The 18,112-nt window shown below is 38.1% G+C and overlaps 1 protein-coding gene across 6 annotated transcripts in view; it reads right to left on the reverse strand.

Annotated features, from left to right (window-relative positions):
• SLC41A2 (solute carrier family 41 member 2) overlaps positions 1-18,112 on the reverse strand; it is a 78,469-nt gene that overhangs the window by 14,081 nt on the left and 46,276 nt on the right. For all 6 annotated transcript variants that reach the window (XM_080662892.1, XM_080662897.1, XM_080662895.1 and 3 more), the window contains 4 exons: positions 12,580-12,727; positions 8,383-8,462; positions 6,483-6,614; positions 5,414-5,562 (listed from right to left, as the gene is read on the reverse strand). In XM_080662892.1, the coding sequence (XP_080519018.1) occupies positions 5,414-5,562; positions 6,483-6,614; positions 8,383-8,462; positions 12,580-12,727 (509 nt within the window). The remainder of the gene's footprint in view (positions 1-5,413; positions 5,563-6,482; positions 6,615-8,382; positions 8,463-12,579; positions 12,728-18,112) is intronic.

Genomic DNA, 18,112 nt, shown 5'->3' on the forward strand with positions numbered 1-18,112 from the left:
GGCTTTAAATAAAATAGGGAAATGAATCACAATGTACTGCTGTTCCTTCTTGGGTAGAGAGATTGCCTGTCTGTGTATCTGGTTGATAGTTATCTTTGAACCTTATCAGGTTTATTAAGCAGTCAAGGTACTACATCCTTGAAAAAGACAGCAGGGGATAAGGCAAGAATGAATTAGAGACAGAAAACCCTGAAGAAGATACTCCCTTCCGTGCATCTTAGAGAAGGAAACCCAGCAAGTCCATCACAGCCTGGAATTCCATATTATGCTTTTGATTTCACAAACTAGCAGGTTTTAAGCAGTGAGTGGAGCACCTGAATGAGGAAGATGTGAAGGCAGAGGAAATCACTGCTTAGAGAGAAAGAACCCAGGTGCCCCTAAGTTTGTAGACGAAAGCACTTTGGTTCTAGCACATCAAAGTTGTAGGTTCAATGGGCTAATTTGATATAGATGAAAAATTGTGTTCTAAGGTCAACAATTATACCCTTAACCACAGCTAGCAGCCTCATAAATGCTCACTGATGACACAAAAGGTATAATGGGCAATACAAGATGGTGAGTTTGGTGCCAACCCATCCCTATTCTTGAAAAAAATAACTCAACATGTAATGTGATTGATCAGGTACTAAATATGAATGCCATTCACACATTACTCTGGCCTTGACATATTTCAACTATCCGATTGCTCTTGGGCACTGGGCAAGAACACGAATAAGAGAACAATCCATCACATCTACTATCCGTGGTTCAATGGCCTTAACATCACAAAACAAAGGCACATTTGTTAGGTTCCTTTTCATTGCAAGACCCATAATAAATACCTGAACAACATAATTTGTGACATAATGAAGTCAGTGTGTAAATAAGACACAAGCTAAACCATTCCAAGTCCCAAACAATTTCAAACTCAAATGGACTTTCTACTTTTCACTTGACAGAAGAACTGGCCATAGGACCAAAATTAGAAAACTCATTTACTCTGGAAAGCTCCTATAATAAAGTTCCTTTTATAGAAAAATTCAAACATACACAAAAGTAGACAGAATAGTACAAATCCAATACCAAGCTCATGTACCACCACTCAGTTTCATCAATTATCAACTCATGACTAATTCTGCTTTATCTATACCCCTAGATATCAAGTCATTTCTTCCTTAAACATTTCAGTAAATCCTTACAATTTCCACTGAACATTGATAACAGTTCAGTGAGGTTTTGTGTTTTATGTTCATTGCCTTTTATTTTAAACTAGAGGCCCAGTGCATGAAAATTCATGCACTAGATGGGGGGGGGGGTGTCCCTCAGCCCGGCCTGCCCCCTCTCACAGTCTGGGAGACCTCAGGGGCGGGAGGCGACCTGGCAATCAGGGGAAGCCAACGCCCCATCACACCTCTGCTGCAGCCACTGCTGGCAGCGCAAGCCTCAGCCAGCCCTGGTTACCTGAGCCTCAGGCAGCCCTGGGCGGCTGGGCAGCTGCCATCTGAGGCCTGCCTGCACCTCAGGCCAGCCCTGGGTGGCTGGGGGCTGAGGGGACTGGGGGACTCCGGAGGCAGGCATGCGGAGCGGCCGGGCCCGCCTGGGGATTGGGCGCCGCCATCTTTGAGGGGGTGGCAGTCAATTAGCATATTCCCTTCTTATTGGCTGTGGGTGCTGCCATCTTTGAGGGTGTGGCAGTCAATTAGCATATTCCCTCCTTGTTGTCTGTGGGAACAGTCATCTTTGAGGGCAGGGCAGTCACTTAGCATATTTCCTCCATATTGGCTGTGGGCGCCGCCATCTTTGCAATGGTGTGAGAGTCAATTAGCATATTCCCTCTTTATTAGATAGAATACCTATATCAGTGTAAGAGAAGAAACTAGTGTTTACTGAAAGCAAGGAGGAGAAAATTTAGATTTTTCTGTGTGTGTGTGTGTGTGTGTGTGTGTGTGTGGTGTTTTTTTTGTTTTGTTTTGTGGAATACCTGGGACCTAAATGTAGATGTAAATTTTTTTTTCCTCCTTCTACTGAAGGAAGAGAGAGAGCTGACAAGATACAGTCATTCAGTTTAACAAACATTCACTGAGCAATAGGGATGGGGCTAGATGCTGGAGATGTAAAAAATGAGTAAAACAAAGAGCCTTTCTCTAGAATGGGTGAGACAGACACATAAGAACAAGAAAGAAATGTCAAATCAACCCATGAGGCAAAGAGGTAGAGTTATAAATAGGAACACGTTCTAAAAATGGCATGTTTATCAACAGACCAATGAATAGCCTCTGAATATGTCCCAGGGGATTGAGGAGAACATAAATTATAATAAATGACCATATCATATAAAGCAATAAAGGTAGCCAGCAGTAAAAAGGCATTTGAAATAACTTTTTTCCTACTGAACAGTGGAAAAATATTACTCCTCTGGTAGTTAGTTGCTTTTTCTTCCAAGCTCTGACGACAAGTTATATGTAACTGTTCCCAGAGTTTGGTATATTATACTAGAGGCCCAGTGCACGAAATTTTTGCACAGGTAGGGTCCCTAGTGGCTGCTGATTGCTGGCCGGGCCTTCCTTCATTCCCCACCGCCCCCTGGTGGTCAGCGTACGTCACAGCAAGCAATCGAACTCCCGGTCAGTTGGACTCCCAAGGGGACACTTTGCATATTAGGCTTTTATATAGAGAGAGATTATGATATCATATTAATTATAATTATTTGTTCATGTAGTAGTCTTCCCTCCAGGCTATGAGTCCTTGAGGATAGGGTCTAAATTTATTCATCCTGGGATTTAAAACCCATCCCTGCATCTACTAGAACAAAGGTTTATTGAATGGATGAGTGAATGAATTATTTACAGGTGACTTTTAATAAAATATCCAGCACTATAACTATAGAAAAGTTAAAATATCAATTAAGTCATAAGGGTTCTTGGCATCCTGAGAATAGATTCTAGTCCCCCTTGCCTGGCATTTAAAGCCTTTCCATCTACATTGTCCCTAATCTATCCTTTTAACCTTATCTCATCTATTCCCTTCTCTTAGGTTGTGTGTATGAACTACTTTCTCTCTTTCATAAGCTCTGTGCTTTTTCATCTCTATGCTTTTACTCAGCGATCTCTAAAGTTTTAAATTATGTAGCCCTTTCAGTATAAAATATTTGAGCATACTTAACACCGTGCAAATACAGTATGCTTATTACAAGGTAATCATAAAATAGAAGAAAACAAACATTTTAAGCAAATGAGGAAAAACATATAGACATTTCAATCTTTTCTTTCCATACACAATGCATTATTTCACATATGCTTCACTTTGAAAATTACTGATTTACATATAAAGAAGAAATCTCAGAGAGTCTTTGTGAAAATTAACTGAAACAAAACATGTAAAGCACTTAACAGTTCTGGTCATATTGGAAACACTGTAAATGTCAGTTAATGTTCTTAACATCATTAGCATCACGCAGTTTCTTTCTCCTGGAATAGTGTCCCCAAAGCTATCCTCTAGCCTCACTCCTGTATGTCAAACCCCTGAAAGGCCAAATTCAAATGTTACCTCTCCAAAGAATTATTTGAATGCATTCCTTAAGAGGTTAGGATTTCTCAGTGTAGGAAGTACCAGATCCTACAGAGCTTAGCAAGAAGTCATGACTAAGAAATCAAAATAAAGCTGGAACCATTGGAAAAAATTAAGAACAATTTATAAAATAAAGGATACAAATGAAAAAGTATGCGATTATTAACCCCAATAAAAATAAAAATACACAAAAGAAAATATAATCACAATATATTATCTGGCTCTATAGTAAACAATGTTTAGATAGCCCTAATAATAGGAACACTGACTACTATTTAACAAAAACTTGTAATATAACTATATGGGAAAGATGGGGCATCTCTGAGATTAATAAAAAAAAACAACTAGAAATTTAGGCACATCACTTTAAAACATACAGGTAACTACCAGAAGAAATAGCTAAAATATTTCAAAGTGACTGAGAAATGCTTGAAAGTTAGAACCCTTTAGTACTATTTAATCTTAAAATTCTGTACATGTATGATATTGATCACACATTTTGAAAATAAAGACAATTTTCTTCAATTTTAAAATTAATAGCCTTCCATGTGAAATAAAGATGGCAAGCTGAGCATATGCATTCACCTCTACTCTCTCCAGGAACTTCAGTAACACAGCAGTGAAAAGATTTACAAAAGCACAGAAATCTCGCATAGAAAGGAAAAGAAGATAAAGAAATAGAGAATAAGAAAAAATAAGAAGTTTAATGCAAGAGTCCCAGGAGGCAATTAAGATTCCAGAAAAAGAGAGTCAATCACCAAAGAAGCTATTCAAAAAAGTTTCCTACAACAGAAGAACATGATTTTTTACACTGAAAAGGTTGAACTATGCTCAACAAAACAGTCCAAATACACCCAAACCAGGGCACATCAACAAGAAATTTGGGAGCAATGGGGGAAAGAGAAGATCTTGCCAGCTTCCAGGGAGATAACAGTAGATTTGTACAATGAAATGAGCCATGAGAATGGCATCTGCTGCTCTTCTCAGCAGTAATGGGAAAATTAACAGACAAGGAAGCAATGCCTTTCTCTGTTTCCTAAAAGAAAAGAATTCTATATCCAGTCAACCTATTGATGTACAGAAAGAAAAAAAAAAAAAGTGGTTCAGTTGTGGAGCATTGACCTATGAACCAGGAGGTCACGGTTTGATTCCCAGTCAGGGCATATGCCTGGGTTCCAGGCTCGATCCCCACTGTGGGGCATGCAGGAGGTGGCTGACCATTGATTCTCTCTTATCATTGATGTTTCTATCTCTCTCTCCCTTCCTCTCTGAAATCAATAAAGAAAAATAAATTTTTAAAGGCATTTTATAAGATGCAAAGGCTCAAAATATTTACTCTGATGCACTCTTTCTCAGAAATCTATTAGATGATGTATTCATATAAAACAAGAGAATAATGCCAAAACTGGTTTGGCTCAGTCGATAGAGCGTCGGCCTGCGGACTTAAGGGTCCCGGGTTCGATTCCGGTCAAGGGCATGTACCTTGGTTGCGGGCACATCCCCAGTAGGGAGTGTGCAGGAGGCAGCTGATCGATGTTTCTCTCTCATCGATGTTTCTAACTCTCTATCCCTCTCCCTTCCTCTCTGTAAAATATCAATAAAATATATTTAAAAAAAAATAAAAATAAATAAAACAAGAGAATAAAAAAACAGGAAGACATGGAATGCAGGAAATCCAAAGGGTCTATTGATCAGATCATATTAAAACAGGTCTTGAGTTACTAGTTTTAAGATGATCAAATCATTAGGAAGGCAGTAAGTTGATTTTTTTAAATGTTAAAATATTCCATGCCTTTAGGTTTACAGGTAGTTATACTTTTACATCCATTTGAGCATAAAAGAGATTACAAGAGGTTTTAACTCTTACCTGTAACACAGCAGCAAATAAGTATACTACTACGAAGATTACAGTTAGAGAAGTGTGACCACTTTTCATCAGATGAATCGTGTAGAGGAAAATTAAGTGTCCGGGAATCACTAAAAGCAGTAGAACTTGAGCAGACTTATGATTTACTCCTGCAATGTAAAATGCAAACATTGTTAAAACAAAATCTTATTTTGGTTAATAATAGGTCAGTTATTGAAATTTGAGGATTACTTTTTAGTTACAATACCACATAGCATCATATAAAATTCAACTGCTAAAAATAAATGTGTTGAAATTTAGAGATTACCTTTTAGTTACTGCATCACATAAAATTCAATGGCTAAAAATAAATTTCTTTGAAATTCTCACTATGTTATATGTTAATTAAACAAAAGGTGGTTGATAAAAATTTGCTATGAAGAACACTGGTCAGACTTTACATAAAAACAGAGGAAAGACAAAAGAAAAAATATCAAGCTCCTACAGTACTGAAATGTGTTCATTTTACTTTTCCTTTAGAGTTCTCCCACTGATATCACAGGCTGGGCATCTCTGATCCTCATTCAAAAGTCACAATTACATTTATTTTCATCAGAAAAAAAAAATGACAAGAATTGTGAGGCTTACATTGTTTTAGTTTTTTGGTACTCACATGCCTGGTTGGCATAAATAATGCACGTTTCTTGTAACTGAGGTTATCACCCCTCATCCCGTTTACCTGGGATCAAATGCCTCCAGTGAGAAGGCCAAAAAGATCCCTACAGGAAAGACAGTCCACCTGTCTCCCTAAATCACCTAGCCATGTTTGCTCGCATCCATGGGGTTCCTCTTTCCAACTCATTAACAAGATATCCCAGAGCTCCTCAAAACTGCAGGATTGATACAAATGGTTTTTGCTCACTGCGATTTTAATGAACAAACTCTATCCTACTTAAGAGCTATTTAGCACTCAGAAATAACCAAGCTGTGCAACACTCACAAAATATGTATTCAACAAATGTTGCCCGCCTCGCCTCACAGAGAGGAAACGTTCCGGAAATAAAATATGTAAAAATCCACAAGCACATACCTGAACCAAAAAAAGTTCTAAATGGGTAGTAACAGCCTTTGCGCTCATCAGGCAGTTCTCCCGGAAGGCTATGCAAGTGGAGGTACGTAGAAATCCTGCTCGCCTGAATGGCCACCAAATTACCACCAATCCCTGAAACACAGGAAAACAGAGTGGGTAGCCTCATATTTTAAACAACTTGCAAAAACTCAGCCAACTGCAAGCCTCTTTATGTCACATCCTGGGCCAATGAAACAAAATAAAAAGTTCTTCTGAGACGCGGATTTATTTAAGTGGAGGTAGATATTCCAAAGGCATGAAAAACATTGTTATGAAAGACATTATTTTTTCAAATCTGACTTACTGTCTGGTCTGAAAGCAGACCAAAATAAGTACTTTTTAAAAGTTACTATCAAGCCCAAGATATAAAACTAGGCAACAAGATGTATCATGTTTATCATCTTAATGAGAGAACATACGCTAGATTTTTTTAAATATATTTTATTGATTTTTTACAGCGAGGAAGGGAAAGGGATAGAGACTTAGAAACATCGATGAGAGAGAAACATCAATCAGCTGCCTCCTGCGCACTCCCTACTGGGGATGTGCCTGCAACCAAGGTACATGCCCCTGACCGGAATTGAACCTGGGACCCTTGAGTCCGCAGGCCGACGCTCTATCCACTGAGCCAAACCAGCTAGGGCCATACGCTAGATTTATTCAAAAGACAAGGCTAGATACTTTTCTTCTCAGGTTACTAAAGAAATTTGTATATGGCACTGAAAAAAAAAACCTCAAGAAAGTCATCTTTTAATCTAGATTATCTTCTTATATACTCTGCACATTCTAAAGCTATATAAAAATTTCAATGTAGAGTAGAAATTTTAGATATAAAATTGATCTTGGAGAACTTACCTTAATATAAAATGTTTTCTTATACATAAATAAATAAAAATAATTTATACTAGATGTGCAGTATATCCTGTGACATGTTTTCCCCAGGCAGAATTACTTTTTAAATTACTAGTATATTCACTTGGGCTATACTCTAATCCAATTTAATGATAGCCAGACCAAAACCCAGTAGGACTGGATTAAAATTATCTTATTAAACAGAATCCAGCCAAAACCGGTTTGGCTCAGTGGATAGAGCGTCGGCCTGCGGACTCAAGGGTCCCGGGTTCGATTCCGGTCAAGGGCATGTACCTTGGTTGCGGGCACATCCCCAGTAGGGGGCGTGCAAGAGGCAGCTGATCGATGTTTCTCTCTCATCGATGTTTCTAACTCTCTATCCCTCCTCTCCCTTCCGCTCTGTAAAAAATCAATAAAATATATTAAAAAAAAAAAAACAGAATCCACAGAAAAATCCCTGTGAACTTAAGTACTGTAATTCCCATTTTATAGGTAAGAAAAAACGTAAGATTTTAAAGGGATCAGCAGAGGACTGATAGATTTTTTTTTCTTTTCTTTTTCTTTTTAATTTTTATTGAATTTAATGAGGGGGGATGACAGATTTTCATGGACTCAAGTGACTCAAGCAACTGAGTCGAACTGAGCTAACTCTAATTTATCCATGAAAATTGATAGGAGCAGCAGTAAAACAACACAAGATAGCAGATACAACCCAAATATCCAGAACTGAAATATCATATTTTGCCTCACTACCCTTAAAAATCAGGTATGTCTGACTCTCAAACTTCTATCAGTGATAAGATTAAGAAACAGTTCTTTTCAAAAATGTGTTCTGCATGTTGAAAAGGGGGAATGTCATTTTCGCTCTGAGCAGCAACCTGGGATTAGAGAGAGAATGGATGGGACGGGACAGACAGCCCTCTTTAAATCGGAGCCCTAAGATTCCTATTAGCATTTAAGAGCATAGAAAGACTTGACATCATTATGAAATAGTATATCTAATTCTTACCATTAATAACTGGTGTGTAAACAACAATTCCAACCAAGTTTGGATCAGATACAGTTGTGTCCAGAATAAGGCCTCCAATGCTGAAAGATACAAAATCAATTAATTTAGGGAAGAGGGAAGGAAATGTACTAATTTGAAGCTGTTCTTTATATACAAACACACCTACTTTTAAAAATAAAATGATTAGCCTGAGCCTGGCTGGTGTCGCTCAGTGGTTGAGTGTCAACTCAGGAGGCAAGAGGTCACTGGTTTGATTCCCGGTCAGGGCACATGCCCAGGTTGCGGGCTTTATCCCCAGTAGGGGACATGCAGGAGGCAGCCGATGATGAAGTTTCTCTCTCATCGATGTTTCTGTCTCTCTATTGCTCTCTCTTTCTCTCTCTCTAAATATCAATAAGAACATATTTTTTAAAAAGAGATTGTGGGTTGTTTTTTCTTAATCTATTTTATTGATTTTTTACAGAGAGGAAGGGAGAGGGATAGAGAGTCAGAAACATAGATAAGAGAGAAACATGGATCAGCTGCCTCCTGCACACTCCCTACTGGGGATGTGCCCGCAACTACGGTACATGCCCTTGACCGGAATCAAACCTAGGACCCTTGAGTCAGCAGACTGATGCTCTGTCCACTGAGCCAAATCGGTTAGGGCAAGAGATAGTTTTAAAAAATAAAATAATTAGACATTAAAAAAATAGATAAAATATATTCAAGGTAAAAATCAATGTCAATCACAAATGTTGGAAATAAAACATGATATAAGCTGTAGCCCCACATTTCAGGGGTTTCTTTCTGATCTCCAAGATAAGTTACTTGTAAAAAGGAAAGTATATACTTTAAATGCATATACAACTAACACTTGCAGAAAAACATTTAAAAATATTTTTGTGCCCAGATAAAACTTGTTATAGAAAATTTAAATACAAAGAAGAAAATAAAAATCAACCATAGTTACATCATTCAGAGTTATACTGTTAGCATGTTAGTAAATACCCTCCCAGACATTTTAAAACGTGTATATGTTTAAAAATAAAAGCTCAAATTGTATAAGTATTTTCCTTTACTTCTATTAATTTTCATTTCTAGCATGCCCTGGTTGGTTTGGCTCAGTGGATAGAGTGTTGGCCTGTGGACTGAAGGGTCCTGGGTTCAATTCCGGTCAAGGGCATATCCCCAGGTTGCAGGTTCCTCTCTGGCCTGGGCCCTGGTTGGACGCATGCAGGAGGCAACCAATCGATGAGTCTTTCTCACATGGATGTTTCTCTGTCTCTCCCTCTCTCTTCCAGTCTCCCTAAAAATCAAAGGAAAAATGTCCTCGGGTGAAGTTTAAAAAAAAATTATTTCTAACAAACAAACACTGAGCATTATTTAAAAAGTGAAAGCACCACAAAGCTTATAAAATAGTCCCTGGTCCCACCCCCCAGATCCTGCCTTCCACTAGCAATTCTTTTCAACTTCGTTAGTTGTTTCTTCTGGCATTTAATTCTGTATTTCTAAATAACACATTTTCCCTACTATTTCTTGACTTACAATTTTAAACATTTCCCTAACGGCATCCACTGTGGCAGATGGAGGATTTAATCTCACTCCTCCCTCCTCACTTCAGTCCCTTCACAATTCTCTTCCTTTCTCTATCTTGACAGTCTGGTTATCATTTTTGGTGAAACATTTAGGGTTTATTTTATTATAACAATGGGATCATAACTCACAACTGAAATACACAGCATCTTGTTAAGATTCCTCACTTGTACTATTTGCTCTGTCTCATATTTTTCCTAAATTTTTTAGCTGCTTATTACTAATTCAGCCTCAAATCTGTAGCAAAGTTAATGACATGCCCCTGATTACAGTCAAGCTCATCCGACAGGTAATCAATCGATTCCACTTTCTTTCTTCTTAGAGACCTTGCTCCTGATGCCCACTGTTCTCCCGGTAGCCTGGACAGTTGCTCTCTAGGCCTGGTGGACGGCTGTCATCCCTACCTACCCGTCAGTCTCCCCACGAGGAGGCTTAGTCTGTGCCTGTGACCAACTCCCAGCACTGCACAGGATCCTGTTTCCTGAATCCTCCGGAGAAAACAACCTACATTACAGAAAAACGCACCTATCCTCATCTCTGTGGCATCTCATTTCTTATTTCCTTATTTTGATAAAATCGTCTTTTGTCAACTTTTATATGAAAGGGCATGTGGGAAACAAATATATTGAAATCCTGTATGTCTGAAAACTTCCTGAGTCTGTCCTTCTGTTTGGTTGATACTGAGGCCATATTTTATGTTCACAAAATTATCCCTCAGAATTTTGAAGGACTCACTTCTGGTGTTGCTAGTGGGCATCATTCTGATTCCCAATCCTTTTCATACAACTCGTTTTCATTCTGGAAGCTTTGGGGATTTATGGCGACGTGCTTCGGTTTGGGTCCCTCCTGCTCCAACTCATTGTGCTGGACCCACAGTGGACCCTTTCACTCTGGAAGCCCATGTTCTTCAGTTCTGGGGAATTCCTTATGTTATTTCTTTGATAATTTCCTCTTCTTACTGTTTGCCTCCAATGGTCTACCTCTCTTTGTGCTCTGTTCTACTTTCCAGGACGGTTCTACCTTCTATCTATTCTACTGATTTTGTTTCTGCTTTTGTATATTTCTGAATTCCAAGAGCTCTTCCTGTTTGTTTTTCTCAATCCTCCTCTGAAATCATTCTGTTCTTACAGAATTGTGGATGCCACCACTTTGCTTATTTCTCTGAGGACATTGGAGATAGGTTTTTTTGAGGTTTTTCAACTCTCTCTCGACTTTCTTTGAGTACCATTTTTTGTCTCCGTCTTTCATGTTAGAAGCCTTAATCAAATGCCTGGTGAAGGGCTACAGTCTCCCCCTCCTTACAGGGCATGGGAAAGCACACTTGGAGCTCTGTGTACCTGGGCAGAGCTGGTCAGCAGGTGGGCCTCACTGAACGATGGCCAGGTGGGCATGCAGCTCCTTCACTAAAAGACCTGCCAGGGTCAATACATGCAGGTTTTCTGTTGAGCTGAAGACGTTCCCCGGAAAGACGTTATCTCATTTCTTGCCTGGAGCTGTAAGCCTGACTGCCAGCAGGTGCTTCTGAATCTAGAGCCTTTCCCATTTAGTCTCTCCGAAGTGAATTCTTGCCTTCTGCTAAGGTGGGAGGGGCAGCTACCTGGGTGGTCAAGCTAGAGAAGGGCTTTTAGGACCTAATTGCTTCTTACATACACTGTCAACCAGTCTTCATTTCAGCTTTCGGAAGTACTCAAGGCCCTAATTCTCCACCTTCCTGGGCTCCCCAGGCTCAGATCCATGCGCTTCTACTAGGTGCTCCCCCTGCTGGCCGTTGGGTTTTAGCTTTTGTCATTCTGTTCACAACTAGCCGCTTCATTCCTATCTTACGAATTTCTCACTTGCTGTCCTCTCTGTTTTCCTTCTTTTTGTAGTTTTATAGCTTTTTAGCTTTTTATGGTCATATTGGTCGATTCAGGAAGGAAGATAAACACGTCAATCTACCATGTTTAACAGGAAATTGATACTCATTTCTAGCTTACTCTTTTCACCAAGGGTATAATGAACACCTTTCCCAGTCAAAGAATTACAACAATGCTATTTTTAATGGCTGACTGAGATTCCTTTTTGAGACTGCATCACACTTTATTTGATCAATATCTGACTGCTAGGCCTCTAAGGCATTCTCTCTTTCTTTCATTAAAAATTCCACGGTGATTAGGATCCTTGGAACTAAATCTGTTGCATATATCCTTAATTATATCCTTAAGTCCTGTCAGAGGCCTAGAAGTGGAAATAGTTTAATGGTATACACATTTCTAAGGGTTTCCGCTACCTATCTGAGCAATTTACTATGAAAAACAAGTAACGTTCTTGTCAGGTTACAACACACACACAAAAACACACCCACACATACAAAGACAAACACCACTAAATTTCACTCAGCAATCTGGTAAATATTTGGTTGGAGAGAAGTTTAAAACCGGTAGCCAAATGAGGTTCTCTACATCTACTGATTTCTGTAATTCCTATTATGTAATTCCTAATATGTCCACTATTACCTTGGATAATAAAGAATTGACCCAATATACAATAATATAATTGACCCAAGAAATAAAAACAGGCAATTGATTTGTTTTAATGTACACATAGATACAGGCATATGGATTGCACACATTTAATACTAACCTACTTATAACCATAGCTGTTATGACAGGCTCCCAGCCCGAGTGGAGCACTGTCCTGGTGGCTGGATGTTTGGCTGCTACTATAATCCAGATAGGAGTTAGAGCCAGGAAAAAGACACCAACTAATGGAGAAATGTAGTAATAATTCTCTAAAATTGAAACAGAGACAGCATTTCAGTATCTGTTCTAACCATGTAGCGAATATTAAAAATTTACCAGAAAATATGCTATCAAACATATTCACAGGCTATTTATTTTCTACAAATTTCAAACTGTAGATAAGGTGCCCAGCCCGAGTGGCTCAGTAATCGAGCATCCACCTATCGACTAGGAGGTCACAGTTCGATTCTTGGTCAGGGCACATGCCTGGGTTGCAGGCTCAATCGAGCACGTAACAGTATTACATTCACAATGTCAAGCACCCAACCAAATAGATTACTTTTAAGAGTTTGGGATAATATTCAGTAGCATTTACAAGCTTCGTTAAATACACCGAGACATCCTACTTACGTTAGACATTTCACCAGTCTCATAAAAGTATCCAAGTACTTATACTAATCTTTATAAAGCTAATAAATTAAATGTACAAATACAGTGAGTCTTAAATTTTCATAAATATTCAAATATATACATATACAAATTTGGTACGATTTCAATTTAAAAACTACAAGAATAGGTCAACTACTTAATTATGAATTTAAAAATGGAATTAGAAGACTGACATATTACTCCAATGGGCTAAGTAACAAGTGCACACACACACATAATATGTACTGCCTCACTGGCATAAAACCATTAAAACCATGAGTCAAATTCTCAAATATTTTATATTTAAATCTCCCTAATGTTAAAAATTGCCTGTCTCTTCTTAAAACAGTCACATCATTCCAGGACATTTTGGTTATATCATTTTAACTGATGGAGGTTTTATTATTATCAGAGATTTCAGCCAGGGCATTCTGGATTCTTCTCAGTAACTCTAATACTTATTTTGTATAGGAGAGACTTCATAACTTAAAGACAATTGAGCTCAAAGTCCTTGTAGCCTTAGATTTAAGTTAAATGTTACTAAATTTTCCCGACATCTCACAAAATTCTTCAACCCTATTCATATTCTTATCTTTAACTGAATTTTGAATTTCTTCACCTTCCTAAAGTATTTACAGAACTTCTCACCTATGACTAAAGATATTTTAAACTAGATAAAAACACAAACTCTTTTCTATCAGGTAGGAACAATTTACTATAGATATTAAAATAATATCCAAACAAACTTTATTCTTGTGCTTTTATCTGATCTTCCATCACCTCTTCAAAATAATTATAACCACAAAATTCATTTAAAGATTTTATTCCATTTAAAGGACTTTGACTTTAAAGGACTTTGACTAATACTAAATAGTTTCATTTTTTTCTCTATGATTTTCAAAAAATGAAAAAAAAAAAACCTGTATTGAATGGATTCCCAGTTCTCCTTTTTAAACCACTGGATAAGGATAAAAAAATTCCTAATTAGGAAGCATTCTTATCTCCTAAAACAAGTAAGGTTGCCAACAATCTCTTTATAGGGTTAAACAGAAACTAAAAGCATTAAAATCCATTAAACCCAATTGAAAAGAACTATTTTGCTAGGTCAGATCATCTTAGTATTTCATTTTCAGGTCAATAGAAGAGCACCATGCCAGGCTTTTAAGTTATTCTCAATATTAAATCTCTGGAAGGTCATCTGAAGTTGAAAAAAAAAACACACACACCACAAAAACACCCATCCCAACCCCTGAATCACTGCCCTGAATTTTCAAAGAGAAGAAAAAATTTCTCGGAATGAAACTAAAAAATAATGAGTGCAGTTCCTCAAACACTTAACCAGAGTTATCATATGACCCAGCAATTCCACTCCTAAGTATGTGTCAAGAGAACCGAAAATATATGGTCATGCAAAAGTGTATAAGAATGTTCATAGCAGCATTATTCATAATAGCCAAAAAGTAGAAGCCATTCAAATGGCCATCAAATGATGAATGATAAGCAAAATGTGCTATATTCATATAATGGAATGATGTTAATCCATACAATGGGATATTACTCAAACTGATCCATGCTACCACACAGATGAACCTTAAAAACATTCTACTTTGAAAAAACAGCCAGACATTAAAGGTCACATATTGTATGATTCCATTTATTGAAATGTTAAAAATAGGCAGAAAGTAGAGACAGAAAGTAGATTGCTGGTTGCCAGGGAATGGGGGAAGGGAACAGTGGGGAGTGACTGCTAAAGGTGTCTTTTTGCAGTGATAAAAATGTCCTGGAATTAGACATTAGGCTGCACAATCTGCTGAATGTACAAAACCCCACCAAATTGCACACTTTTAAAAGGTGAACTGTATGGTATCTGAATTATTATCTCATTTTTTAAAAAATTCCAGCAATAGCCCTGGCCAGTGTGACTCAGTTGGTTGAGCATTGTCTCATACACCAAAAGGTTGCTGGTTCAATTCCCAGTCGGGGCACAGCCTGGGTTGTGGGCTGGATCCCAGGTAGTGGGCATGCAGGAGGCAGTCGATCAATGTTTTGCTCTCACATCAGTGTTTCTCTCTCCTTCTCCCTTCCCCTCTCTCTAAAAATCAATTTACAATAAAAAATAAATTGCCACCTATTTTTTTTTAATTCCAACAATTGTTAAAAAAAGGAGGGGAGACTATATTCTTCAAAATTGTCAATGTCATAAAAGACAAATGTATATACACTTGTACATATGTAATATTGAGAAAAAGAAAGAAAAAAAGAGAAAGCAAATGGGATAAAACCTTGACATTAGTTGAATCAGGATATAGAATATACAGGCGCTTCTTTTTTACTCTTTTTATTTTTGCAACTATTTTATACATTGAAATTATCTCCAAATACCAATTTTTTAAACCCTAAAAAAAAGAGTGGGAAAATCTGATAAAATAAAAGTAACTAAAATGATTTACTGTAAATGTGTTCTATTTCAATTTCCTAACAAATCTAACACACCCATTCCCATCAAATTAGATCATATGTATAATTGTATAGGATTCTTCCTTTTCCTTGGGTAACTTCTAATCCAATTCTGATAGCTAGGGAAAAATTACAAATATAGAAAAAGGAAAGTGCTAAAATATTCCTCTTTTTAGGATATACTGGTGTTTTATAGGTTTCACAAAATTGAAGAATTACTTTTAGAAAACCATTAATGGCACAATCAGCAAGAGAAAATAGTCAATTAAAAGCCAACCATTGCCCTGGCCAGCGTTGCTCTGTGGTTAGAGTGTCAGCCTGCACATTGATGCTTCTCTCTTTCCCTCTGTCTTCTCCTGACCCCTCCCTTCCGCTCTCTCTAAAAATAAATCAATGGAAAAAAATATCCTCACGCCTTGGGTAAGGATTTAAAAAAAAAAAAAAAAAAGCCAACCATTATCCAATTCTAGAGATTTCCCCACTTTGCTTTCTCCTGCCTCCTTAATCTACCACCAAGGGATTTCATGGACCTTCCTTATGTTTCTGTCCTTTGATTCTAAATGCATAATAGGAACTCAAAATGCCACCCTCCAGAGCAGTGGTAGGCAAACTGTGGCTCATGAGCCACATGCAGCTCGTGAGCCGCGGTTTGTTGCTCTGTTGACTAATGAGTTTGCCGACCACTGCTCCAGAGCATCTTCTCAATCATTTAAGATCTTGCTTCTGGGCATGTCCTCAAAAACTTGGCTTAGCCCTAACCAGTTTGGCTCAGTGGATAGAGTGTCGGCCTGCGGAGTGAAGGGTCCTGGGTTCAATTCCAGTCAAGGGCCTGTACCTTGGTTGCGGGCACATCCGCAGTAGGAAGTGTGTAGGAGGCAGCTGATCGATGTTTCTAACTCTCTATCCCTCTCCCTTCCTCTCTGTAAAAAATCAATAAAATATATTTTTAAAAACTTGGCTCACATAAACGCCTATAAGACTTTTTTTAAAAAAGCTAACCATGAACTTCTGCATTAATATAAAAATCTAAATGGATGTCTTCCTCCTAAATAAAATATCTATTTAAATGACCCTAACTGAAATAACATTTGGTATTAATTTCTGGGTACTGTGGTAGGCTGAATAAGGGCCCTCAACGACATCCACACCGCAAAATAAACTCCAAATTTTTAATGTTACTTTATACAGCAAAATCCTTCCAACGTCAAGGCTTCTGAAACGGGGAGGTTGTCCTGAATTATTTGGGTGAACCGTAAATGTGGTCACAGGTGTACTTCTAGGTGAGACGTAGAAGGAGGTTTGACTACAGAAGAGAAAGCAATGTAACCACAGAAGCAGGGATTGAGCGATGTGATTATAAGCCAGGGAATGCTGGCAGCCCCCGGAAGATGGAAGAGGCAAGGAACAGGTTTTCCCCTGAAACCTCCAGAAGGAACCAGCCCTGCTGACACTCTGCCTCTAGCCCTGCAGAACTCATCTTGGACTCTGACCTCCAGAAACAAGGTTTGTGCTATTTGTTACAGCAGCAATAGGAAACAAATACAGGTGCTAAGTAAAACTCAGGGGAATGTTAAGCCTAATTAATACCTGTGTACTTTAGTCCTGATTCCCTGATATATAAACTAAGGAGGATTAATACAGCTACAGTGGTTCCGATTCCTGATTCCACTTAACTGCCCAACATAACCACCATCTTTTTGACCCACTGATTTCACCTTTTATTAGATTGTCGGTGGCATTTTGCAACTACTGTTATAAAATTTAATTAATGGCATTCATTATTCCCACCCTAAATTCTTTTGAAATATGTAACTGCTAGGAGTGACACCTTTGTATGTTAGCTGTTTCTGTGTAAGCAAAAAGCAATGGGCATTGTAAGATGCAATTTTTTAAATGCCCTTTATAAATAAACATCAGAATTTTCTCACTAAATTGACCTTCTAGGAATCACTCTAAACTAAGATGGTGCAGTACTAAAAACTTCTGAATGCCCTACCTGGTTTGGCTCAATGGATAGAGTGTCAGACTGTGGACTGAAGGGTCCTGGGTTTGATTCCAGTCAAGGGCATGTGCCCGGGTTACGGGTTCGATCCCCAGTAGGGGGCGTGCAGGAGGCAGCCGCTCAATGATTCTCTCTCATAATTGATGTTTCTATCTCTCTCTCCCTCTCCTTTCCTCTCTGAAATCAATAAAAATATATATTTAAAAAAACCTCTGAAGAAGAGTGCCATGCACAATAAATTTAGATTCTACTCACATCACCACATCAAGGCAGTGACATTCTAAAATGTCGTGTAAATAACCAGGTGGCATCCTTGCTAGTGTCCAGAGGACTGAAGCAACAACTTGAGGCTCTTACTGCTCTTACAGCTTCAACTAAGCCATCTTTTTAAAGTTAACCTTGAAGAATGAGAAGTCAACATTTTGCTTCTCAGAACTTGCTCAAAAAGAGAAAAGTGGATAATTTTCAAATAAAAAAAAAACATACATAAAAGAATTACATAGCCATGCAGTTATAAATAATTGAAAAAGAGTTTTTAAAATCATCT

The sequence above is a fragment of the Plecotus auritus genome (assembly GCF_963455305.1).
Source record: "Plecotus auritus genome assembly, chromosome: 3".
In the NCBI taxonomy this organism is placed as follows: Eukaryota; Metazoa; Chordata; class Mammalia; order Chiroptera; family Vespertilionidae; genus Plecotus; species Plecotus auritus.